This window comes from Mobula hypostoma, chromosome 2, assembly GCF_963921235.1.
Source record: "Mobula hypostoma chromosome 2, sMobHyp1.1, whole genome shotgun sequence".
Lineage (NCBI taxonomy): Eukaryota > Metazoa > Chordata > Chondrichthyes > Myliobatiformes > Myliobatidae > Mobula > Mobula hypostoma.
Window position 1 is genome coordinate 53,148,734 of NC_086098.1, and position 27,336 is coordinate 53,176,069.

At 42.1% G+C, this 27,336-nt stretch overlaps 1 protein-coding gene across 2 annotated transcripts in view; it reads right to left on the bottom strand.

Annotated features, from left to right (window-relative positions):
- Nucleotides 1–356: 356 nt before the first annotated feature.
- The window catches only part of LOC134358684 (adhesion G protein-coupled receptor F5-like), a 67,205-nt gene continuing 40,225 nt past the window's right edge, over nt 357–27,336 (bottom strand). The window contains exons 7-11 of one of the 2 annotated variants that reach the window (XM_063071145.1): nt 14,282–15,640; nt 10,984–11,025; nt 10,851–10,904; nt 7,601–7,673; nt 357–1,230 (exon numbers count right to left, since the gene is read on the bottom strand). In XM_063071145.1, coding sequence (XP_062927215.1) covers nt 7,632–7,673; nt 10,851–10,904; nt 10,984–11,025; nt 14,282–15,640 — 1,497 coding nt within the window. In that variant the 3' untranslated portion in view covers nt 357–1,230; nt 7,601–7,631. The remainder of the gene's footprint in view (nt 1,231–7,600; nt 7,674–10,850; nt 10,905–10,983; nt 11,026–14,281; nt 15,641–27,336) is intronic. The other variant, XM_063071151.1, reaches the window with a different exon arrangement.

A 27,336-nucleotide genomic window follows, 5' to 3' on the forward strand; every position in this document is an offset into this window, starting at 1 on the left:
TAAGGGCACATTGCACTTTTTAGCTGGCACATTCATGACTAGCTTTAGCTGAACTGTAATAAGTCCAGACATTCTTTAATACAGATTTAGCATTGACATCAATGTACTTGTTACTGTCTCTATCTTCCAGTTGGTTTCTGCTGGTCAGAACTCTTGTGAGTTCAAAAGGCTTAGTTTCTATTAATATCTCAATTAATTGAACTGGCTTCAGTTGATGTTCAGTTTCAATTGCTGCAGCTTGAATTAGAAACTGAGCAAAATTTTGCAACTATCAAGTGCAATATCTGATTCCTGTTGCAATATTTTGTCTTTTAGTCGATTGTTCTCTTTCAATTACACTGACATAAGGATGGCAAACATGAACTTTATTTTTAATCCATTAAAGTAACATTAGTTCACTAATAGAGCACAATCATTACAAATGAATTGAACATAATGAAACATAAGAATATTTTAATCTATTCATTGAAGCAAAATATATACTTTTCTGGTAATTAACTTAGCCAGCTTCAGTTTATTTTAATTACAGAATTCTCACTTGCTTATTATGTCAGAAAAGTTACAATGAAAATGACATTGAAATCACATGCTAAATTTGACAGAAGGTTACATTCAGAATCGAGAAGTCCTATCTCTATGCTATTCACTAGTCATATTATTGACTGTCTATCCAATTCCCTCCCCTTTCTGCAATTACTAGTTATCCTCACTATGGAGAGGTCAGCTTCAGAAAAATACACAGTGATCTTTGATTGCAAAACACAGAAGTTGAAAAAATATCAAAACTAATGTATTAATTAAAGCAGTATTATATTTAAACTAAAGCATCTGGTCAATAGCATAACAGCAAAATTCAGTAGAAGAAATCTATGATCTTTTAAATAGAAATTCATCAGATCCATTATAGAACACTGGATTTTTTTTATATCCTTAGTTTTTATTTGCATTTTTATCTACTATTCACAGCCTACTTGTGTATATAATTGAATATTTTGTATTTGCAAAAATTCAAAATAAGAAGTTTCTAAAAGAATGATAGACACTCAGAAACTGTGAGTGGGAGATGGTGGTGGGTTGTCCAGTTATCACCATTCTCCCCTGAAATAGTGATGCTATTCCATGCAGAGAGCTGAGCGACTTCACCAAATATACATGTTTGTTTTTTGATTCTGATCCTGCGACATACTTTGAACTCCAGGGTGTAAATATTAAGTGATTTCTTAAGCAATCCTGTAATTTTGGTGGGAAACAGAAGCAGAGAACAATTAGTGGTCAGGTAGAACTTAGAAGTTTCATTCCTAAAGTGTTTAACAATGTGATTCAATTTCTATTTTTGTGTCTTCCTTTGGACTAATATAAATGTCGATGTTTTTATTCATTGGTGGAGCAGTTTTATAATATTCACCACTAATTTATTCCTTAAGTTCTTCAATAAGTTTGTAAGGACCTAAAACACCAAATGTTACTTTTGTAATGTGACAGTGGGACAACTGTGGCATCCAAGGAGATATATCCCTGAATGGCCAAAGCCCCAGTTTGAAGTAAGCAGGAAGACTCTTCCTAAAGTCATACTATTAGTAACTACTGGGAACATGATTGTTCTTTTAACCAAAGTTCCAGTCAGATAAGGTCAGTTCAGTTTATATCAGGTCTGAAATAGATAGAATTACATCTGAAATGTGATATATTTCAGAGCAGAAATGTGCAGAAGTGATTCCACTGGCTTCTGAAAAAAATGTATCACAGGCCTCTGCAGCATTGTCTGAACTTGGCTCATCCTCGTATTTAATCCATCTATCCCAACATTCCCAAAATACCTTCAGAAACCTATTTCCTGTCCTCTGCCAACAACTAAATAAAAGAGAGCAAATAAATTGTAGATGTTGGAAATCAGCAATAAAACTTGTAATGACAACCTAATATATTGGCTCAATTTCTTGCTCTATGGATGCTAGCTGACTTGAGTATTTCCAACACTTTTTTTCCTTGTATCCCTTTTCAAAAAAAAAGCTCATGCAAAACATGGCTTCTGGAAATATTCACCAGATTAGATGGCATCTATGGACAGAAAATTAACTAACAGTTTAGGTGAATGTTCCTTCACCAGACCTAAAAATTAGAACATAGAAAACCTACAGCACAACACAGGTCCTTTGGCCCACAATGCTGTGCCGAACATTCCCTTACCATAGAAATTACCTAGGGTTACCCATAGCCCTCTATTTTTCTAACCTCTATGTACCTATCCAGGAGCCTCTTAAAAGATTCTATCGTATCTGCCTCCACCACCGTCGCCGGCAGCCCATTCCACACACTCAATACTCTCTGCGTGGGGGGGAAAAAGAAAATTATTCCTGACATCTCCTGTGCCTACTTCCAAGCACCTTAAAACTGTGCCTTCTTATCCTAGCCATTTCAGCACTGGGAAAAAGCCTCGACTCTCCACACGATCAATGCCTCTCATCATCTTATACACCTCTATCAGGCACCTCTCATCCTCTGTCACTCCAAAGAAAAAAGGCAGAGTTCACTCAACCTATTCTCATTGGTCATGCTCCCCAATCCAGGCAACATCCCTGTAAATCTTCTCTGCACCCTTTCTATAGTTTCCACATCCTTCCTGTAGTGAGGTGACCAGAACTGATCACAGTACTCCAGCTGGGGTCTGACCAAAGTTCAATATAGCTGCAACATTACCTTTCGGCTCTTAAACTCAATCCCACGATTGATGAAGGCCAATGCACCATATGCTTAACCACAGAGTGAACCTCCATAGGACACTCAATGGACTCGGACCCCAAGATCCCTCTGATCCTCCACACTACCAAGAGTCTTACCATTATTATTATATTCTACCATCATATTTGACCTACCAAAATGAACCACCTCACCCCAGTTTTGCATCTTATCAATGTCCCGCTGTAACCTCTGACAGCCCTCCACATTATCCACAACACCCCCAACCTTTGTATCATCAGCAAATTTACTAACCCATCTCTCCACTTCCTCATCCAGGTTATTTATAAAAATCACGAAGGGTAGGGGTCCCAGAACAATTCCTTGAGGCACACCACTGGTCACTGACCTCCATGCAGAATATGACCCATTTATAACCACTCTTTGCCTTCTGTGGGCTAGCCAGTGCTGGATCCACAAAGCAATGACCCCTTGGATCCCATGCCTCATTACTTTCTCAATAAGTCTTGCATGGGGTACCTTGTCAAATACCTTGCTGAAATCCATATACACTACATCCACTGCTCTACCTTTATTAATGTGTTTAGTCACATCCTCAAAAAATTCAGTCAGGCTCGTAAGGCATGACCTACCTTTCACAAAGCCATGCTGACTATTCCTAATCATATGCCTCTCCAAATGTTCATAAATCCCGCCTCTCTGGATCTTCTCCATGAACTTACCAACCATTGAAGTAAGATTCACTGGTCTATAATTTCCTGGGCTATCTCTACACCCTTTCTTGAATAATGGAACAACAAGCGCAACTTTCCAATCATCTTGAACCTCTCCTGTCCCCATTGATGATGCAAAGCTCATCGCCAGAGGCTCAGCAATCTTCTCCCTCACCTCCCACAGTAGCCTGGGGTATATCTTGTTCAGTCCTGGTGACTTATCCAACTTGATGCTTTCCAAAGGCTCCAGCACATCCTCTTTCTTAATATCTACCTGCTCAAGCTTTTCTGTCTGCTGTAAGTCATCCCTGCAATCGCCAAGATCCTTTTCTGTAGCGAATACTGAAGCAAAGTATTCATTAAGTACCTCTGCTATCTCTTCCTGTTCCATACACACTTTTCCACTGTCACACTTGTTTGGTCCTATTCTCTCACATCTTATCCTCTTGCTCTTCACATACTTTGAGAATGCCTTGGGGTTTTCCTTAATCCTGTCCGCCAAGGCCTTCTCATGGCCCCATCTGTCTCTCATAATTTCTTTCTTAAGCTCCTTCCTGCTTGCCTTATAATCTTCTTGATCTCGATCATTACCTGGTTTTTGGAACCTTTTGTAAGCCTTCTTTTCTTTTTGACTCTATTTACAACAACCTTTGTACACCACGGTTCCTGTACCCTACCATCCTTTCCTTGTCACATTGGGATGTACCTATGCAGAATTCCAAGCAAATATCACCTGAACATTTGCCACATTTCTTCCATACATTTTCCTGAGAACATCTGTTCTCAATTTATGCTTACAAGTTCCTACCTGAAAGCCTCATATTTCCCCTTACTCCAATTAAACACTTTCCTAACTTGTCTGCTCATATCCCTCTCTAATGCTATGGTAAAGGAGATAGAATTGTGATCGCTATCTCCAAAATGCTCTCCCACTGAGAGATCTGACACCTGACCAGGTTCATTCCCCAATACCACATCAAGTACAGCCTCTCCTCTTGTAGGCTTATCTACATATTGTGTCAAGAAACCTTCCTGAGCACACTTAGCAAACTCCACCCCATCTGAACCCCTTGATCTAGGGACATGCCAATCGATATTTGGGAAATTAAAATCTCCCACCACAACAACCCTGTTATTACACCTTTACAGAATCTGTCTCCTTATCTGTTCCTCGATGTCCCTGTTACTATTCGGTGGTCTATAAAAAACACCCAGTAGAGTTATTGACCCCTTCCTGTTCCTAATTTCCACCCACAGAGACTCCATAGATAATCCCTCCATGATTTCCTCCTTTTCTACAGCCGTGACACAATCTCTGATCAGCAGCGCTACACCCCCACCTGTTTTGCCTCCCTCCCTGTCCTTTCTGAGACATCTAAAGCCTGGCAGTCGAAGTAACCGTTCCTAAGGTTTAAAGCTGGAGAGATTTGTGTAAGGGTTAGAGAGGACAGAAGGAAAAAGATGGCTTGATAGTGGAAGTGCTGGAAGTCGCTCTGATCCAGACGACACCTCTGTCAACTGCGATTGGGAAGGAACTGTGGTTGAGAAAAAGGACTATGTACCAGAAGCAATGGTGTAGAAAGTGATAGCCACTTAAATGGAGGAGTTGAGAGAAGTGAACAGGATACTCGTGGTAAGCAGGAAGGAAGAAAGTGTCGTTAGGTCTCTGCTGCACACCTACAAACTCTCACAGCAACCTGGACTTTACTGCCTCCCACATGTCTTTTCTGTCACGAGCCCTTTTCTCTTCATCTTGAAATCTTTATTGCCTCTAACCTTTTCTAGTTTTGATGAAGGGTCATGAGTTAAAACTGTTTTTCTGCATAATACCCGACGCTGAGTGCTTCCAGCATTTTGTTGTGCAGCATCGGATGATTTGGTTGAAGCACCATCAGACACAGCAGTTGACTGGGGAGAACACTACTCCTCCTCTTTTGATGCTCCTTTGTATTTATTGCTGATACATTGGATAGCAAAATAGCAAATGGAAATTTAAGAGAGCAGAAAATGGCTTGGGAGAAAAGTCAAGGCTCCTCTGTGGCACATACAGACTATTTTGCACAGTGCATTTTGTTGTATCATTACAAATATTTAATTTTATTTCAAAATCCTTTCTAAAATACTTAAAAAGGAAATCAGGAGGTCTAAAAGAAGACATGAGGTTGCCTTGGCAGTCAAAGTGAAGGATAATCCAAAGAGTTTTTACAGGTATATTAAGAGTAAAAGGATTGTAAGGGATAAAATTGGTCCTCTTGAAGATCAGAGTGGTTGGTTATGTGCAGAACCAGAAGAAATGGGGAAGATCTTAAAGCGGTTTTTTGCATCTGTATTTACCAAGGAAACTGGCATGAAGTCTATGGAATTAAAGGAAACAAGTAGTGAGATCATGGAAACTGTACAGATTGAAAAGGAGAAGGCGCTTGCTATCTTGAGGCAAATTAAAGTGGATAAATCCCCAGGACCTGACAGGGTATTCCCTCGGACCTTGAAGGAGACTAGTGTTGAAATTGCAGGGGCCCTGGCAGATATATTTAAAATGTCGGTGTCTACGGGTGAGGTGCCGGAGGATTGGAGAGTGACTCATGTTGTTCCGTTGTTTAAAAAAGGATCGAAAAGTAATCCGGGAAATTATAGGCCAGTAAATTTGACATTGGTTGTGGATAAGTTATTGGAGGGAGTACTAAGAGACAGAATCTTCAAGCATTTGGACAGACAGGGACTTATTAGGGAGAGTCAACATGGCTTTGTGCGTGGTAGGTCATGTTTGACCAATCTATTGGAGTTTTTCCAGGACGTTACCAGGAAAGTGGATGAAGGCAAGGTAGTGATATTGTCTACATGGACTTTAGAGAATTGCTTCTCTGAGTGGAGGCCTGTGACTAGTGGTGTGCCACAGGGATCATTGCTGGGTCCATTGTTATTTGTCATCTATATCAATGATCTGGATGATAATGTGGTAAATTGGATCAGCAGATTTGCTGATGATACGACAATTGGAGGTTTAGTGGACAGTGAGGAAGGTTTTCAAAGCTTGCAGAGGGATTTGGACCAGCTGGAAAAATGACAGATGGAGTTTAATACAGACAAGTGTGAGGTATTGCACTTTGGAAGGACAAACCAAGATAGAACATACAGGGTAAATGGTAAGGTACTGAGGAGTGCAGTAGAACAGAGGGATCTGGGAATACAGATACAAAATTCCCTAAAAGTGGCGTCACAGGTAGATAGGGTCGTAAAGAGAGCTTTTGGTATATTGGCCTTTATTAATCAAAGTATTGCGTATAAGAACTGGAATGTTATGATGAGTTTGTATAAGGCATTGGTGAGGCCGAAACTGGAGTATTGTGTTCAGTTTCGGTCACCAAATTACAGTAAGGATATTAATAAGGTTGAAAGAGTGCAAAGAAGGTTTACAAGGATGTTGTCGGGACTTGAAAAACTCAGTTACAGATGAAAAGTTGAATAGGTGAGGACTTTATTCCCTGGAGCGCAGAAGAATGAGGGGAGATTTGGTAGAGGTATATAAAATTATGATGGGTATAGATAGAGTGAATGCAAGCAGGCTTTTTCCACTGAGGCAAGGAGAGAAAAAAAAAGAGGACAAGGGTTAAGGGTGAAGGGGGAAAAGTTTAAAGAGAACATGGGGGGAGGTGCTTCTTCACACAGAGTGGCGGGAGTGTGGAATGAGCTGCCAGACGAGGTGGTAAATGCAGGTTCCTTTTTAACATTTAAGAATAAATTGGACAGATACATGGATGGAAGGTGTATGGAGGGATATGGTCCGTGTGCAGGTCAGTGGGACTAGGCAGAAAATGGTTCGGCACAGCTAAGAAGGGCCAAAAGGCGTGTTTCTGTGCTGTAGTTTTTCTATGGTTTTCTATGGAAATCATCCAAGAAATTTTCAGTACCTGATGATATCAATTCCTCAATTTTGCACAGGCAAGTATACTTTGAGTATTTGCATATAGTAGATGCTAGGAATAATTTGTGTACATTATCATTGATTTTGTACATGGATTTTAAATCTGAATAATTAGATTAAGACTGGCTTCTCTCAAAAGTGCTGGCCATCTATGGAAACAACCATCTGGATATGATAAATAGCCAGTGGCTAATTTGTTTCTTTTCCTTAGTTTTATCTCTTCATTGTCGCATTTGAATTTGTTGTGTGCTGATATCATTGTACTCACCTTTTATTTGACAATATCTCAGACTAGGTGCTCAGTAAGTATTTGAACTTGAAGTTGAATTGGTCGCTGTAAGCTAAAAAGCAAAACAATAGAGGTAAAATTGGCTCTTAGCAAGTATAACTATTTATTTCCTCCTTTATTTATGATACATGCAACCTCCACTTTGGGTAACTGAATTTTTCCTTTCTGGAATTTATGTGAGAAACACAAATGGATAAGCACAAACTCAATTTTTTTTCTTGACGCATGTGCATATGATGTAGTTTTGAATACTGGAAAATCATGATTCGGACAGTTTTCTAGAAATATAATCCTTCATAATGCTGGAGTTTGCCTGCATTTTTCTGCTCCTTTTCATTCTCAAAATTTCTCGAACGATTAAAAATCAACCTAGGTCCTTTTGTAGACTCCTTATGCCCTCTTCACTACTTACTTTCCTAACTCTGTGTGTCAGCAATACGTTGACTATTCTTCAATTCCTTCATCCAATAAACCTCCATAAGTTGCAAAGATTTAATGCTGCAGTACCAATCACCATTGCACCCCACACATTACATCTCGAGAAACAGAGGCCATGATTGATTGTTTTCTGTTTGCTCTTGGCTAATCTTCCATCCACATCAGTATGTTACATCCAACACCAGAGGTTTTATTTTCCACATAATAACCTTTAATGCCGTACTTTACCATAGGCCTTCAGAATTCCAATGGCTGTACATACACCTTCATTCAGAGTACAGAATACTCCTTTAAAAATCTGACACATTGGTCAAATGGGACTTCCCTTTTCAAAACTGCATTGATTTCAATACCTTATTGAGTTTTCCTGACAAACTTGATTTTTTTCTAACATCTCTTTAAGAAAGTCTTTAATAACATTTTCTAAAATATTCTATATGACAGCTCTGAAGCAAATTAGCTTGTTACTTTCTGTCTCCCTCACATGTATGAGTCAGGAATTAAAATTGGTAATTTTTAGCCTATTGGAATCTTTTTCAAATCTCCTATTTTCAGTCAAGCAGAAACGATGGCCTTAAATTCTTTGATTTTTTTTTCCATTAACAGTAAGGACATATAATATATGGTCTGTGAAGTGGTTGTGTTCCCAGGTATCTGCTGTTCGCGTCCTTCTTGATAGTGGTCGTGGAAGGTGCTGCCTTAGGAACTTCGGTTTGTTGTTGCAGTGCATCTTGTAGATAGTACACACTGCTGCAACTCTTTGTCGATGAAGAAAGGATTGGATGCTTGTGGAAGGGGTACCAATCAAGTGGGCTGCCTTGTACTGGATGGTGTCAAGCTCCTTGAGTGTTGATGGAGCTGCACTCATCTAGATGAGTGGTGAGTATTCCATTACATTCCTGACTTGAGCCTGGTAGATGAACAGGATTTGGGGAGTTGAGGTAAATTACACACTGCAGTATTCCTAGTCTTTGACCTGCTCTGGAAGCTACAGTGTTTATATGGCTAGATCAGTTCAGGTTCCTGTCAACGGTAACCCCCAGGATGTTGATAGTAGGGGATTCAGTGATGGTGATACCACTGAATGCCAAAGGACAATGGTTAGAGCCTCTTTTGTTAGAGGTGGGCATTGCCTGGCACTTGCGTGATTCGAATGTTACTTGCCACTTGTCAGCCCAAGCTTGGATATTGTCCAAGTGCTGCTGCAGTTGGGTATGAACTGCTTCACTACCTGAAGAGTCATGAATGGTGCAGAACATTGTGCAGTCATCTGCAAACATCCCCACTTCTGACCCTATGAAGGTCATTGAAGTAGCTGAAGGTGGTTAGTCCTAGGACACTTCCCTGAGGAACTCCTGCAGAGATGGCCTGAGGATGAGGATGAGGATGATTGACCTCCAACCATCACAACCATCTTCCTTTGTGTCAGGTATGAATCCAACCAGCATAGGGTTTTGAATCCATTTTAGCTAGGGACCTTGAGCCATACTCAGTCAAATGCCGCCTGGATGTCAAAGGCTGTCATTCTCACTCCACCTCTGGTATTTAGCACTTTGGTCCATGCTTGGACCAAGGAGATGATGCGGTCAGGAGCTGACTGGCCTTGACGGACTCTAAACTGGGCATCCATAAGCAGGTTATTGCCAAGTATGTGCTGCATGATAGCACTGTCAATGACCCCTCTCATTACTTTGCTGATGATTGAGAGTAGGCTGATAGGGCGGTAATTAGATGGGTTGGACTTGTCCTGTTTTTTGTGTACAGGACATACCTAGGCAATTTTCCATGTTGCCAGTGTTGTAGCTGTACTGGAACAGCTTGGCTTCTGGCATGGCAAGTTCTGGAGCACAAGTCTTCAGGACTATTGCTGGGATTTTGTCTGGGCTCATGGCCTTCGCAGTGTCCGGTGCTTTCAGCTGTTTCTTGATATCACATGGAGTGAATTGGATTGGCTGCATACTGACATTTGGGATGCTGGGGACTTCTGGAGGAGGCTGAGCTGGATCATCTACTTGGCACTTCTGACTGAAGATTATTGCAAATGCCTCAGCCTTATCTTTTGCACAGGTGTGCTGGTCTCCTCTATCATTGAGGATGGGAATATTTATGGAGTCTCCTCCAGTGATTTGCTTGATTGTCCACCACAATTCACGGCTGGATATGGCAGGATTACAGAGCTTAGATCTGATCGGTTGGTTGTGGGACCACTCAGCTCTGTCTATTACCTGCTGCTTATGGTGTTTGGCACGCAAGTAGTCCTGTATTGTGGCTTCAGCAGGGTGATGCCTTATATTGAGGTATGCCTGGTGTTGTTCTTGGCATGCCCTCCTGCACTCTTCATTAAGCCAGGGTTGATCCCCTGGCCTGGTGGTAATGTTAGTGTGGGAGTTATGCCGGGCCATGAGGTTACAGATTGTAGTTGTGTGTAATTCTGCTGCTGCTGATGGCCCTCAGCGCCACATAGATCCTTGGGCTGCTAGATCTGTTCAAAGTCTATCCCATTTAGCACGGTGGTAGTGCCACACAACACGGTAGAGGGTTTCTTCAATGTGGAGACGAGATTTAGTTCCCACAAATACTGTGCGGTGGTCACTTCTACTAATGCTGTCATGGACAGATGCTTCCGTGGCAGGCAGTTTAGTGAGAATGAGGTCAAGTGTGTTTTTCCCTCTTGCTGGTTCCCTCACCACCTGCTGTAGTCCCAGTCTAGTAGTTATGTCCAGTAAGACCTGGCCTATTGATTTCAGAATGTAAGGAGCATTACATCGATGGAAATCAAACAATAGCTTACCGACTTTTGTGAGGGAGTTTTTGACAGTATTCTTTTTTTCAGAGCTGCTTGTACCTAACAGAAGAACAGAACAAAAACATTAAAGTGATAAGAAAAACAGATAAAATTGACTAAAGTGATGAATGTAGTTTACCTTTTCATCCATGATTATCCCAAAAAGCAACACAAAAAATCCCTGAGAAAACAAAGGAAACGTAAGCTCAGACAAATAAACAAACACATAATATATCAGACAATTAAAATGCTTGTACTATTTGTTTTCTTTAAGTTATTGTTCAAGATAAGGTTGTCACTATTGCCTATCCCTAATTGGTCTTGAGATGTTTTCTTGAGCCTCTGTGGTTCTGATGAAGGTAAGGAAAGGGTTGTTGGGTAGGGAGTTTGAAGATTTTGATTCAGCAATGGCAAAGGAGTAGTGATATGTTTCCAAGTCAGGATGGGATACAACTTGGATCTAGCCAGGGTAGCAAAGGCAAAGTATTCTGGTTCTCTTCCTAATGGTTCACACTTAAGTCAAACTATTCAAGTGGAATAAATGTTCAGAGAGGCCAATGAGATGTCAAATTAATGGGCTGCTACCCTATTGTCCTGTCAACCTACTTGTGTGCAACTACATTCATCCAATGCTCAATTTAGTTTTCACCAGGACTCATAGTTTACAGGTATCAAAACAGGCTTGGTCTAAGAACCTGAGGTAACAATGAATAACTTTGACATCAAGAGAGCATTTAACCTGATGTGACATCAAGGAGCCATGGCAAAAATGAAACCATTGGGCATTGAGTGAAAAACATCCCAGGTGACAAAGTCATAGCTCACACAAAGAGAGATGATTGTGGTTTTAGGACATCAATCATCCCAGTCCATGCATATCACTGGAGGTCTTCATGGAAATGTCACATATTCAGTCATCTGCAGCTGTTTAATCAATGGTATTTTGTTTAATCATGAGATCAGAAATGTGGGTGCTCCATCTATAAACTCTCAGAGAATGAAGCAGGCCATGTCAGCCTGCAACAAGACCAGGGCTGTCTTTGACCACATGAATTTCCTCCAGATTTCTTCCCACATCCTAAAGGCATACTGATGAGTAGGTCATCTAGTCACTGTACATTGCCCATGGGCCAGGTCAATAGCAGAGGAATCTTGGGAAAGTTGATGGGCGGGTTAGAAAGAATAGGTATGAGAACAATGAATGGAAGAGTAGAACCACTGAGAATACTCTCTGAGCTGACATTGGCTGAATAAGCAAAGTGGCCTCCTTGAAGGAATCTAATAAATGTGAGTTTATCGCGTGAAAATTTGATTCAAGTATATAGCTCACCTCCACTTTCTCAGGGACAACAGAAGTATTTGAAAATCAGTTTTTAAAGTTTCAGTCCTTTTTTTAATACCCAAAGTGGATACCTTGCATCTGAAACACATACAATCTTTGAACTTTTAAAACCATGAGCACCATTTCCCACAATACTACTTTCCAAATCGAATGAAAAGTACAAGTTACTGTAAATCCCAACTAAGAAGGTTCTCGAATCTGATAAAGCCTATGTAAAAATAGTGCAACCAACTCCATGCCATTGTATGCTGTCAATGGAGTTCTGACCACCTGAGCAGGCCTAATGCGTAATACTCTTTACATCAAGAGGAGCTAGGTGGAGTAAATAGGAAAGACCGGGGCATTGATTTAAAATTATATAAGTAGAAGGTTTGATGGGGAAATGGGTAGTGGAAATCTGGAGCTCGCTGCCTGAAGAGGTAATAGTGGCAGGAACCATCATCACCTTAAAAAGAGATTTGGATGTGTATCTGAACTGCCATAATTTGCAGGATTCTTCAACAATTGCTGAAAGGTGAGATTGTCTTATGCTAGAAATGTCTTATGTGTGATTTACATAGAACATAGAATAGTACAGCAGGTACAGGTCCTTCGGCCCACTATATTGTGCCGACCCTCAAACCCTGCCTCCCATATAAGCCCCCACCTTAAATTCCTCCATATACCTGTCTAGTAGTCTGTTAAACTTCACTAGTGTATCTCCTTCCACCACTGACTCAGGCAGTGCATTCCACGCACCAACCACTCTCTGAGTAAAAAAAAACTTCCTCTAATATCCCCCTTGAACTTCCCATCCCTTACCTTAAAGCCATGTCCTCTTGTATTGAGCAGTGGTGCCCTGGGGAAGAGGCGCTGGCTATCCATTCTATCTATTCCTCTTATTATCTTGTACACCTCTATCATGTCTCCTCTCATCCTCCTTCTCTCCAAAGAGTAAAGCCCTAGCTCCCTCTAATTAGATCAATTAGCTCCTTTTACTGAGTATCCATTCTTTCTAAGTACAACAGTATTTTCATGAGAATGCTGCTCTTAATTTACTGTAAAATCCTATGGTGAAGCCACTCACTCCATGCTCCTCTACCTCTGAATATCCCCAGGGTATACATCACTTCTTCACACCCACCAGTCACCATCCCCAACCTGAACAGAATTTTGCAAGGCCTTGGACTAGAGTGCATTGCATGCGAGGATGACTTAGCAACAGAAATATCTCCATATGAAAGATAGTTAATTGATTACCTCTGTTCCATAGAAAATAATTTCTGCTGTGAAGTGAACATTATTTTTTCAAATTTGATTGAAAATGTTCACTTCTTATTTCCAGGCCTTTTGAATAAGTTGATTGTTCCAACCTGCTCTTCTATTTTCAGATAGAAATCTTGAGCCTTTAACTATACCGTGGCTCTCCGTGAGCACCTAGCATTCCCTGTACTCGCCCATGTCCTCTCCCTCTTCACATAACATCGATCAACTAGAAGACTCTTTCCAAGGCAGGATTTAGTCTGTAGATCACAGTTATTGACTCACTCCTTTACAGCAAGAATTTTTTTAAAAAATGAAATTGACATATCTTTTGGGTAAAATGTCTATGGCATTAGTTTCAAGGAGTGTATTCCTGAGCAAGCAATATCCTATGTCCCTTGTGCAGGTATCTTGGGTCGGTTCTTGTCTATTCTCCCCACATTCTAGCATTCGGTACGGACTAGAAGGGTTGAAATGGCCTGTTTGCGTGCTGTAATTGTCATATGGTTATCCTATAGTTCAATGGTTCCATTTAATATCATGAAATGTATACAGTATACGACCTGAAATTCTTACTTTCTGCAGACATCCTCCAAACAGAAGAAATACCCCAAAGAATGAATGACAAAGTGTCGTTGAGGCATACAGCATGAAAACAGGCCTTTCAGCCCAAATTATCCATGCTTCCTAATGCTCAGTGAGTTAGTCCCATCTACCTGTGCTTGGCCCATAGTCAGTGCCTTGCAACATTTTACATCTCAAAAGCATGTTTGCTTGGTGATGTTTTACAAGCATAACTTAAATAAATCTGACCAGCAACATAAAAGAGTTACAGACATTAAATTATACATACCTGAAGCCCATTGAGAATATCAAATAAATAACGTAAAGCATCATGAGAAAATTTATCCAGAAGCATGAATCCAAGTATCCAGCTGAGACCCAGGAGTGGAGTTAGAATTATAATACACCTTAAAATTTTTTTGACTGAATTTTTCTCACTTAGGTTGTTTCTTGCCTTCTCTCCGATGCCTGGTCGCAATATCTTAACTATGGCAAATATCGTAATGAAGAAGTTGATTCCAACGATGGCCAATGGCACGTATGTAAAAATTAACTGAAGGTATAAAATCTCTTTATTGATCCAGCACTTGTCCATTGCAGTATATTGCTTCCTTATATGGGCATAAGCAAACGCACTGACAGAAATTACAAGCGGGCATGCATAGCCCAGGCTAAATGAGGTTAGCATCATAAATGATCTGCTGAGTTCTTTGAAAAGAAAAACTAAATGGTAAAGAAGTAGCAGGCCGAGAGTGAACATCCAAAAAAACAAGGCAAGAAAGGAGAAGTGTAGGCAAAAAATGACTGCCGTACACTTCAAGTTCTTTGGTTTCAGAAAGTCATGTGCAATAAAAAGTATATCCAGGGCAAGTAGACACAGCGCAATATTCAGAATTGCAATATGTCGGGCAAGTGAGGTTTTATTTTTTGTGACATCCATCCATACAATTGCTTCTATAAGAATGCTGATTATCAAACTTGCCAGAGATACGCCAAGAGCAATCTTGGTTATAGTGTTAAAAGTTTGGGTATTCTTCAGTTGTTTAGCTTCTTTGGACATCAGCAGAGAAAAGGATGTCAGGTGTTCACAAGTGCATATAACAGAGCTTCCACTTAATTCATGCTTGCATCCATATGATTCCCATTTTCCAGTTTCCAATTTCCAAAACACACATTGTGCACTTGATTGGTTAAGTGTGGTATCTAATGGCATGAAGTACATCTTTATAGAAACGTTGCTATTTTCTGCAGTTGTTGACATCACAAGACCATTCAATTTGAGGCTGCCTGGAGGTTCTTTTAGGATATCATTCATTGTTGGTAATGCAATGCTCATAACAAGAGAGTCCTTGTTTAATTTCTCCAGATTGCTTTTATCCATGTATACAGTATTTGTTATAGACTTATTTTTGATTTTGATATCATTGAATTCTATATCATAATTCTTGCCAGGTGCAACCTTAATGCCTTTCAGCTGAATATTTGGCTTTATGATGTTGAACGTTTGATTGTTTGGTGACAATAATCTGGTAAAGCCTTCTATTGACTTTAATAATTCAGAGCTGGAATCATTCTTTTCATTTTGCACTGAGGTCCAGGCTGTCAATGCAGAATCATCAACCAGAGAATCTACTACTGAAAGAAAAGTCTGAAAATGTAAGAGAACATTTGATTTGGTGAATTATACGGTCATATTCTTCTTGGAACTAAATAGAAACAGTTTGAGAATGACAAAAAGCAATACACACAAAATGATGGAGAGCTCAGCAGGTCAGACAGCATCTATGAAAATGAGTAAACTGTCGACATTTCAGGACTGATGATGTCTTCTTGGCCGAAACATCGATGGTTTATTCTTTTCCACAGATGCTGCCTGGCCTGTTGAGTTCCTCAAGCAGTTTGTGTGTTGCTTTGGTTTTCCAGTATCTGTAAATTTTCTCATGGAACTTTTAAAGGATTCCACTACCACCTTGACTGCTGAATGACTTTAAGTAATTCTATAGATAGTACAGCTGGAATGAAATCAATAAATTTAATAGCAACTTTGATATATGAAGGAAACAGAGTACAAAACATTTTGGTACTTTCGTTCAATAATGGATATCTATTATTAGTTAGATGTGTACCTGTGAGTTATTAGTGAAGATTTATATGCATTTACATAAGTTTCTTTGTTCCACTCTTTTAAACGTGCTTGTGAGTTTATTTAAATTATGAGCAGAACTTCAGAAGAATGATACTTGTTACTATCATGCCAGGCAATTTTATTCCAATGAACAGCTGACATTTAATAATACTAGGGTAACCCACTTCCCATGTCTTCATTCCACTTGATGTCTGGAAGAGGTAACTCTTCCCTTTCTAACCCCGAGAGTACTAGGTATCAAAATAAGATATTAGCAAATCAGGAGCAATTGTAAGATGGCGAATTGGCTCTGATGAAAATCAAGAAACGATAGGTCTTTAATTCTTCAGATCAAAGTCCTATTATCAGCTTAGTTCTCTTCCCAGATGCTGTCTGGCTTGCTGAGTACTTCCAGGGTTTCATGTTAATATTTCAGATTTCCAGTATCTGCATTTGTTGGTTTTCAATGAAGAAAACACCTAATCATCTGAGCTAACACTTATAGCCATCAATTAATGACAGCAAATCCATGGTTTCTCAGCTATTCCATTTTAGGAGAGCAACCAAAGGTAGGTCATGTACAGTAAATGATAGGATCTAGGGAGTGTTGAACAGCAGGTAAGCTGCATGTCCTGTGTGATGGAGATCCCGAATGATGGATGCTGTCTTTCTGAGGCACTGATCCTTGAAGATGTCCTGGATTCTGGGCAGGCTGGTGCTATCATAAACACAAAATACTCTGCAGATGCTAGGGTCAAAGCAACACTCACAACACATTGGAGGAACTCAGCAGGTAGGGCAGCATCCGTGGAAACGATCAGTCAACGTTTCGGGCCGGAACCCTTCATCAGGACTGAAGAGGGAAAGGGCAGAGGTCCTATAAAGAAGGTGGGGGGAGGGTGGGAAGGAGAAGGCTGGTAGGTTCCAGGTGAAAAACCAGTAAGGGGAAAGAGCAAGGGGTGGGGGAGGGGAATCAGGGAGGGGATAGTCAGGAAAGGTGAAGAAGGAATAGGGGAAAACACAATGGGTAGTAGAAGGAGGTGGAACCATGAGGGAGATAGTAGGCAGCTGGAGGAGGGAGCAGAGTGAAACTGGGATGGGGAAGGGAGGGGCAGGGAATTACCAGAAGTTGGAGAATTCAATGTTCATGCCAAGTGGCTGGAGACTACCCAGACGGTATATGAGGTGTTGCTCCTCCAACCTGAGTTTAGCTTCATCACGGCAGTAGAGGAGGCCATGTATGGACATATCTGAATGGGAATGTGAAGCAGAGTTGAAGTAGGTGGCAACTGGGAGATCCTGTCTGTTGTCGCGGACAGAGCAGAGGTGCTCGACGAAGCAGTCCCCCAATCTGCATCAGGTTTCACTGATGTAGAGGAGGCCGCACCGGGAGCACCGAATGCAATAGATGACCCCAACAGACTCATAAGTGAAGTGTTGCCTCACCTGGAAGGATTGTTTGGGGCCCTGAATGGTGGTGAGAGGGGAGGTGTAGGGACAGGTATAGCACTTACACTTGCATGGATAAATGCCAGGTGGGAGATCCATGGGGAGGGACGTGTGGACCAGGGAGTCACGGAGGGAACGATCCCTGCGGAAAGCAGAGAGGAGTGGAGAGGGAAAGACGTGCTTAGTGGTGGGGTCCTGTTAAAGGTGGCGAAAGTTGCGGAGGATAATGTGCTGGATCTGGAGGCTGATGGGGTGGTAGGTGAGGACATAGAAACATAGAAGCATAGAAAATAGGTGCAGGATATGGCCATTTGGCTCTTTGAGCCTGCACCGCCATTCAGTATGATCATGGCTGATCATCCAACTCAGAACCCTGTACCTGCCTTCTCTCCATACCCCCTGATCCCTTTAGCCACAAGGACCATATCTAACTCCTTCTTAAATATAGCCAATGAATTGGCCTCAACTGTTTCCTGTGGCAGAGGATTCACCACTCTCTGTGTGAAGTTTTTCCTAATCTCGGTCCTAAAAGACTTCCCCTTTATCCTTAAACTGTGACCCCTCGTTCTGGACTTCCCCAACATCGGGAACAATCTTCCTGCATCTAGCCTGTCCAATCCCTTCAGAATTTTATACGTTTCAATAAGATTCCCCCCCACAATCTTCTAAATTCCAGCGAGTATAAGCCTAGTCCATCCAGTCCTTCTTCATATGAAAGTCCTGCCATCCCAGGAATCAATCTGGTGAACCTTCTTTGTACTCCCTCTACAGCAAAAATGTCTTTCCTCAGATTAGGGGACCAAAACTGCACACAATACTCCAGGTGTGGTCTCACCAAGGCCTTGTACAACTGCAGTAGTACCTCCCTGCTCCTGTACTCGAATCCTCTTGCTATGAATGAAAACATACCATTTGCCTTTTTCACCGCCTGCTGTACCTGCATGCCCGCTTTCAATGACACCCAGGTCTCATTGCACCTTCCCTTTTCCTAATCAGCCACCACTCAGATAATAATCTGTTTTCCTGTTTTTGCCACCAAAGTGGATAACCTCACATTTATCCACGCTAAATTGCATCTGCCATGAATTTGCCCACTCACCTAACCTATCCAAGTCACCCTGCATCCTCTTAGCATCCTCCTCACAGCTAACACTGCCGCCCAGCTTTGTGTCATCCGCAAACTTGGAGATGCTGCATTTAATTCCCTCATCCAAGTCATTAATATACATTGTAAACAACTGGGGTCCCAGCTCTGAGCCTTGCGGTACCCCACTAGTCACTGCCTGCCATTCTGAAAAGGTCCTGTCTATTCCCAATCTTTGCTTCCTGTCTGCCAACCAATTCTCTATCCACATCAATACCATACCCCCCAATACCGTGTGCTTTAAGTTCGCACACTAATCTCCTGTGTGGGACCTTGTCAAAAGTCTTTTGAAAATCCAAATATACCACATCCACTGGTTCTCCCCTATCCACTCTACTAGTTACATCCTCAAAATTCTATAAGATTCGTCAGACATGATTTTCCTTTCACAAATCCATGCTGACTTTGTCCAATGATGTCACCGCTTTCCAAATGTGCTGTTATCACATCTTTGATAACTGACTCTAGCATTTTCCCCATCACTGATGTCAGGCTTACCCGTCTATAATTCCCCGGTTGCTCTCTCCCTCCTTTTTTTAAAAAGTGGGGTTACATTAGCCACCCTCCGATCCTCAGGAACTAATCCAGAATCTAAAGAGTTTTGAAAAATTATTACTAATGTATCCACTATTTCTTGGGCTACTTCCTTAAGCACTCTGGGATGCAGACCATCTGGCCCTGGGGATTTATCTGTCTTTAATCTCTTCAATTTACCTAACTCCACTTCCCTACTAACATGTATTTCCCTCGGTTCCTCCATCTCACTAGACCCTCAGTCCCCTACTATTTCCGGAAGATTATTTATGTCCTCCTTAGTGAAGACAGAACCAAAGTAGTTATTTAATTGGTCTGCCATGTCCTTGTTCCCCATAATCAATTCACCTGTTTCTGACTGTAAAGGACCTACATTTGTCTTAACCAATCTTTTCCTTTTCACATATCTATAAAAGCTTTTACAGTCAGTTTTTATGTTCCCTGCCAGCTTTCTCTCATAATCTTTTTTCCCTTTCCTAATTAAGCCCTTTGTCCTCCTCTGCTGGACTCTGCATTTCTCCCAGTCCTCAGGTGTGCCGCTTTTTCTGGCTAATTTGTATGTTTCTTCTTTGGAATTGATACGATCCCTAATTTCCCTTGTTAGCCTTGGGTACACTACCTTCCCCAGTTTATTCTTTTTCCAAACTGGGATGAACAATTGTTGTAGTTCATCCATGCAATCTTTAAATGTTTGTCATTGCATATCCACCGTCAATCCTTTAAGTACCATTTGCCAGTCTATTTTAGCTAATTCACATCTCATACCTTCAAACCAAGGACAAGGGGAACTCTGTCCCTTGCGTTGTGACGGGAGGATGGGGTGAGTGCCGAAGTGCGGAAAATGGAGGAGATGCAGGTAAGGGCATCATTGATGACGGCAGAAGGGAAACCACAATACTTAAAGGAAGAGGACATTTAAGATGTCCTGGACAGGAAAGCCTCATCCTGGGAGCAGATGCAGCGGAGACAGAGGAACTAGGAATAGGGAATGGCATTTTTGCATGTGGCAGGGTGGGAAGAGGTATCGTCAACGTAGTTATGAGTCAGTGAGCTTATAGAAGATGTCAGTGGACAGTCTATCTCCAGAGATGGAGACCGAGAGATCAAGAAAGGGGAGAGAAATGTCCAAGATAGACCAAGTGAATTTGAGGGCTAGGTGGAAGTTTGAAGTAAAGTCGATGAAATTGACAAGATCAGCATGGGTGCAGGAAGCAGCACCAATGCAGTCGTCAATGTAGCGAAGGAAAAGTTGGGGAGCAGTATCAGTATAGGTTTGGAGCATAGACTGTTCCACATAACCAACAAAGAGGCAGGCATAGCTGGGGTCCATGCAAATGCCCATAGCTACACCCTTGGTCTGAAGAAAGTGGGAAGAGCCAAAAGAGAAGTTATTAAGTGTGAGTACCAGTTCTGCCAACCGGAGGAGGGTAGTGGTGGTGGGGAACTGGTGAGGTCTATTGTCCAGAAAGTAGTGGAGGGCTTTGAGGCCGCCTTGATGGGGAATGGAGGTGTATAACGATTGGACATCCATAGTGAAAATGAAGTGGTCGGGATTGGGGAACTGGAAGTTATTGAAGAGGTGGAGGGCATAGGATGTATCCCAGATGTAGGTGGGGAGGGACTGAACTATGGGTGACAAAATGGAGTCCAGGTAGGCAGATACAAGTTCAGTGGGGCAGGAACAGGCAGGAACTATGGGTCTACCGGAACAGTCAGGCTTGTGGCTCTTGGGGAGGAGGTAAAACCAAGCAGTGCGGGGTGTGGGAATTATGAGTTTAACATTTTTGGATCACTGGACTCTCTTCCAGGGAAGGTAGGAAGGTTTGATAATGTGGGGTAGGGTTTAAACTAGAGTTACAGGGAGATGGGAATCAGGGTGCCAGAACAGTTAATGGAGAGGTTGTGGAGGCAGATGTTGTTAAGACCTCAGAAAAATTTAGGAATCAAAATGTTGAACATAGTGCGATAGTGTCCTGAGCTGTGAAGAGGATAGAAGGTGTTGAATGATTGTACATAGGGTTAAGAAACTGCAAGGGTAAGAAGACCCTGATGGCAGTTATATACAGACCCCCGAACAGTAGTAAGGACGTGATTTACAAATTACATTGGGAGATAGAAAATGCATGCTAAAAGGGCAATGTTACTATAGTCATGGGAGATTTTAATATGCAGGTAGCTTGGGAAAATCAGGTTGGTGCTGGATTCCTGGAGGGAGAATTTCTAGGTTGCCTATGAGAAGGCATTTTTACAAAAATTCATGGTTGAGCTCACTAGGGAATGAGTTATTCTGGATTGGGTGTTGTATAATGAACTGGAATTGATTAGAGAGCTTAAAGAAAAAGAAACCTTTGGGGTAAGTGATCATAATATGATCAAATTCACCCTGAAATCTGAGTAGGAGAAGCTAAAGTCAGATATATCAGTATTGCAGTGGAGCAAAGGGAATTACAGAGGCATGGAAGAGGAGTTGGCTGACATTGATTGGAAATGAACACTGGCAGGGATGACGGCAGAGCAGCAATGGCTGGAATTCCTGGAAACGATTCAGAAGGCACAGGGAGGAAGAAGAGGAAGTTGTTTTCTAATACCTTGAAGTGGGAAGGAGAACAGCCAGAGGTCATGGTACATATTGGTACCAACGACATAGGTAGGAAAAGGGAGGAGGTCCTGAAAATAGACTACAGGGAATTAGGAAGGAAGTTGAGAAGCTACAGGGAATTAGGAAGGAAGTTGAGAAGCAGAACTTCAAAGGAAGTAATCTCAGGATTACTGCCAGTGCCACGTGACAGTGAGTATAGGAATAGAGTGAAGTGGAGGATAAATGCATGTCTGAGGAAGTGGAGCAGGGGGGCAGGGATTCATATTTCTGGATCTCTTTTGGGGCAGGTGTGACCTGTACAAAAAGGATGGGTTGCACTTGAATCCCGGGGGACCAATATCCTAGCGAGGAGGTCTGCTTAATGCTATTGGGCAGAGTTTAAACTAGAATTGCTGGGAGGGGGGAACCAAACTGAAGTAACAGAGGAAAGGGAGGTTGGCTCACAAACAGAGAAAGTTTGGAGACAGTGTGAAAGGGAGGATAGGCAGGTGATAGAGAAGGGATGCGCTCAGACCGATGGTTGGAGATGTCTCTATTTTAATGCGAGGAATATTATGAACAAAGCGGATGAACTTAGGGCATGGATCAGCACTTGGAGCTATGATGTTGTGGCCATTACAAAGACTTGGATGGTGCAGGGGCAGGAATGGCTACTTCAAGTGCCAGGCATTAGATGTTTCAGAAAGGACAGGGAGGGAGGCAAAAGAGGTGGGGGCATGGCACTGTTAATCAGAGATAGCATCAAGGCTGCAGAAAAGGAGGAATTCATGGAGGGGTTGTCTACAGAGTCTCTGTGGGTAGAAATTAGGAACAGGAAGGGGTCAATAACTACTGAGTGTTTTTTTTCATAGACCACCCAATAGTAACAGGGACATCGAGGAGCAGATAGGAAGACAGATTCTGCAAAGGTGTAATAATAACAGGGTGGTTGTGGTGGGAGATTTTAATTTCCCAAATATTGATTGGCATCTCCCTGGAGTGAAGAGTTTAGATGGGGTGGAGTTTGCTAGGTCTGTTCAGGAAGGTTTGTTGACACAATATGTAGAAAAGCCTACAAAAGGAGAGGCTGTATTTGATCTGGTATTTGGTAATGAACGTGGTCAGGTGTCAGATATCTCAGTAGGAGAGCATTTTGGAGATAGTGATCACAATTCTGTCTTCTTTACCATAGCATTGGAGAGAGATAGGAACAGACAAGTTAGGGAAACGTTTAATTGAAGTCGGGGAAATATAAGGCTATCAGGCAGGAACTTGGAAGCATAAATTGGAAACAGTTGTTCTCAGGGAAACATGGAAGAAATATGGCAAATGTTCAGGGGATATTTGCATGGGGTTTGGCATAGGTACGTTCCAATGAGACAGGGAAAGGATGGTAGGGTAGAGGAACCGTGGTGTACAAAGGCTGTTGTAAATCTAGTCAAGAAGAAGAGCTTACGAAAGGTTCAAAAAAACTAGGTAATGATAGAGATCTAGAAGATTATAAGGCTAGCAGGAAGGAGCTTAAGAAAGAAATTAGGAGAGCCAGAAGGGGCCATGAGAAGGCCTTGGTGGACAGGATTAAGGAAAACCCCAAGGCATTCTCCAAGTATGTGAAGAGCAAGAGGATAAGACGTAAGAGAATAGGACCAATCAAGTGTGACAGTGGAAAAGTGTGTATGGAACTGGAGAAGATAGCAGATGTACTTAATGAATAATTTGCTTCAGTATTCACTACAGAAAAGGATCTTGGCGATTGTAGGGATGATTTGCAGTGGACTGAAAAGCTTGAACATATAGATATTAAGGAAGAGGATATGCTGGAACTTTTGGAAAGCATCAAGTTGGATAAGTCACCGGGACCGGACGGGATGCACACCAGACTACTGTGGGAAGCGAGGGAGAAGATTGCTGAGCCTCTGGCGATGATCTTTGCATCATCAATGAGGATGGGAGATATTCCAGAGGATTGGAGGATTGCAGATGTTGTTCCCTTATTCAAGAAAGGGAGTAGAGATAGCCCAGGAAATTATAGACCAGTGAGTCTTACTTCAGTGGTTGGTAAGTTGATGGAGAAGATCCTGAGAAACAGGATTCATGGCTTTGTCAAAGGCAGGTCGTGCCTTACGAGCCTCATTGGATTTTTTGAGGCTGTGACTAAACACATTGATGAAGGAAGAGCGGTAGATGTAGTGTATATGGATTTCAGCAAGGTACTTGATAAGGTACCCGATAAGGTACCCCATGTAAGGCTTATTGAGAAAGTCAGGAGGCATGGGATCCAAGGGACATTGCTTTGTGGATCCAGAACTTGCTTGCCCACAGAAGGGAAAGAGTGGTTGTAGATGGGTCATATTCTGCAAGGAGGTCAGTGGCCAGTGGAGTTTTTCAGGGATCTGTTCCGGGACCCCTACTCTTTGTGATTTTTATAAATGACCTGGATGAGGAAGTGGAGAGTTGGGTTAGTAAATTTGCTGATGACACAAAGGTTGGAGGTGTTGTGGATAGTGTGGAGGGCTGTCAGAGGTTACAGCAGGACACTGATAGGATGCAAAACTGGGCTGAGAAGTGGCAGATGGAGTTCAACCCAGATAAGTGTGAAGTGGTTCATTTTGATATGTCAAATACCATGGCAGAATATAGTATTTATAGTAAGACTCTTGGCAGTGTGGAGGATCAGAGGGATCTTGGGGTCCAAGTTCATAAGACACTCAGGGCTGCTACGCAGGTTGACTCTGTGGTTGAGAAGGCATACGGTGCATTGGCCTTCATCAATTGTGGGATTGAGTTTAAGAGCCAAGAGGTAATGTTGCAGCTATATAGGACCCTAGTCAGACCCCACTTGGAGTACTGTGCTCATTTCTGGTCGCCTCACTACAAGGACATGGAAACCATAGAAAGGGTGCAGAGGAGATTTACAAGGATGTTACCTGGATTGGGGAGCATTCCTTATGAGAATAGTTTTAAGATGCTTGGAAGTAGGTATAAAGGAGATGTCAGAGGTAAGTTTTTTTACGCAGTGGTGAGTGCGTGGAATGGGCTGCCGGTGGCGGTGGTGGAGGCGGAAACGATAGGATCTTTTAAGCAACTCCTGGATAGGTAAATGGAGCTTAGAAAAATAGAGGGCTATGGGTAAGCCTAGGTAGTTCTAAGGTAAGGACATGTTCGGCACAGCTTTGTGGGCCAAAGAGCCTGTATTGTGCTGTAGGTTTTCTGTTTTTAATGGCAAGATGACACAGCCTTGGTTAACAAGAAGTCAAAGCTAATATAAAAGCCAAAGAGGGGACATATAATAGAGCAAAAATTAGTGGGGATGTAAGCGATTGGGAAGCTTTTGAAATCAAGCAGAAGGCAACTAAAGAAGTCATTGAGAAGTTAAAGGTGGAATACAAGAGTAACTAGCCAGTATTATTAAAGAGGATACCAAAAGTTTCTACAGGTACATAAAGTGTAAAAGAGCGGTGAGAGTAGATATCAGACTGCTGGAAAATGATGCCGGAGAGGCAGTAATCGGGGCAATTAAATAATGCATGAACTGAATAAGTATTTTGCATTAGTCTTCACTGTGGAAGACACCAGCAGTATGCTGGAAGTTCCAAGGGTCACGGTCATGAAGTGTGTGAAGTTACCATTACTAGAGAGAAGGTTCTTGGATAACTGAAAGGTCTGAGTGTGGATAAATCACCTGGACCAGATGGTGTACAGCCCAAGGTTCTAAAAGAGGTGGCTGAAGTAATGGCGGAGGCATTAGTAATGATCTTCCAAGAATCGCTAGATTCTGGTATGGTTCCTGATGACTGGAAAATTGCAAATGTCACTCCTTTCTTCAAGAAGGGAGGGAGGCAGAAGAAAGGAAACTATAGGTCAGTTAGTCTGAACTCAGTGGCTGGGAAGATGTTGGGGTTGATTATTAAGGATGATGTCTCAGAGTACCTGGAGGCAAGTGATAAAATAGTCAGCATGGTTTCCTCAAGGGAAATTCTCGTCTGACAAACCTGGTTGAATTCTTTGAAGAAATAACAATCAGGATAGGCAAAGGACAATTGGTTGATGTTGTGTACTTGGACTTGAAGAAGTCCTTTGATCATTTGCTGCACATGTGGCTGCTTAACAAGCTACGAACCCATCGTATTTCAGGAAATATTCTAGCATTTATAAAGCAGTGGCTGATCAACAAGAGGCAAATTGTGGGAATAAAGGGATCCTTTTCTAGTTGGCTGCTGGTGATTAGTGGTGATTGTGACTAGAATACACATAGATTAAGATGTTAGCTGTTCTGTGCTGGCACCAGTGGGATCAGCAGTTGGTCTGCCACCTGTCTTCAGGAGAATGAGAGATAAGGAAAACAATGGAGCAGCATTTGGAGATGTTAATGAAGGGACGGGAGAGTTTAACGGAAGGAGAGCTGTCAAGATCGGCTCCCCCTTTGAACCCTGAACTGTTTGAAGTGATGGACAGGCGATACCCCAGCAGGGGGATAAAAAGGGACAGGTTCGCTAAGGCAACACACACACAACACCCCGAGGTAACGAGACCCTGGAAGCAGTGCGTCTCCCACAAGTCGGTGGGAAGTTTTGGAAGGCTGGTCACGGGACCAAGCCATAGACGCACAGGGTGGAAAGGCACGATCAGCGGGAACCTGGTGTGTGTGTGTGTCCGCCCTTGCCTGGGTGCCAGGTTCACTGCAGAGAAACGATCGTATCTGGAAACGGAGGGGTCACGGTCGGTGACCTCAGAAGACATCACAAAGGGTTCGCCCGAAAGCTGACTGCGAAGAATATCGAAGGTCTGTGTGGAAGCCGTTTGAGTATTCATTCGTTTTTCTCTCTCTCTCCTCCTCCCCCCCCCCCCCACTGTCCATCTCCCACGGCAGTGATTACTGAGAACTGAACTGAATTCAATTGAACTGAACTTTGCGTCACTTTGAAACTGGTCATTTACCCCTAGACGACGATAGAGCTTGATTGATTCTATTATCCTGATTCTGTGTACATGTGTGTTTATCATTGCTGAACTGTTGCATTTATTATCCTTTTGATTAGAGTACTGTGTTGCTTGTTTCTTTAATAAAACTTTCTTAGTTCTAGTCATCCAGACTCCAACTGAGTGATCCATTTCTGCTGGTTTGGCAACCCAGTTATGGGGTACGTAACATGATCCACATGGGTCTGTGTTGGGACCAATTCTTTTTACGTTATATATTCATGATTTGGATGGTGGAATTTATGACTTTGTTGTGAAGTTTGCAGATGGTATGAAAATTGGTGGAGGAGCAAATAAGAAAGTTTTGAGGAAGTAGAGGGGCTATAAAAGGACTGACAAATTAGGAAATTGGGCAAAGAAATTACAGATGGAATACAATGTCAGGAAGTGTATGGTCATGCACTTTGGTGGAAGAAATGGAAGTGTTGACTATTTTCTAAATGGAGACAAAATACAAAAACCTGAGGTGCGAAGGGACTTGAGAATGCTTGTTAAGGATTCCCTAATGATTTTGCAGATTGAGTCTGTGCTGAG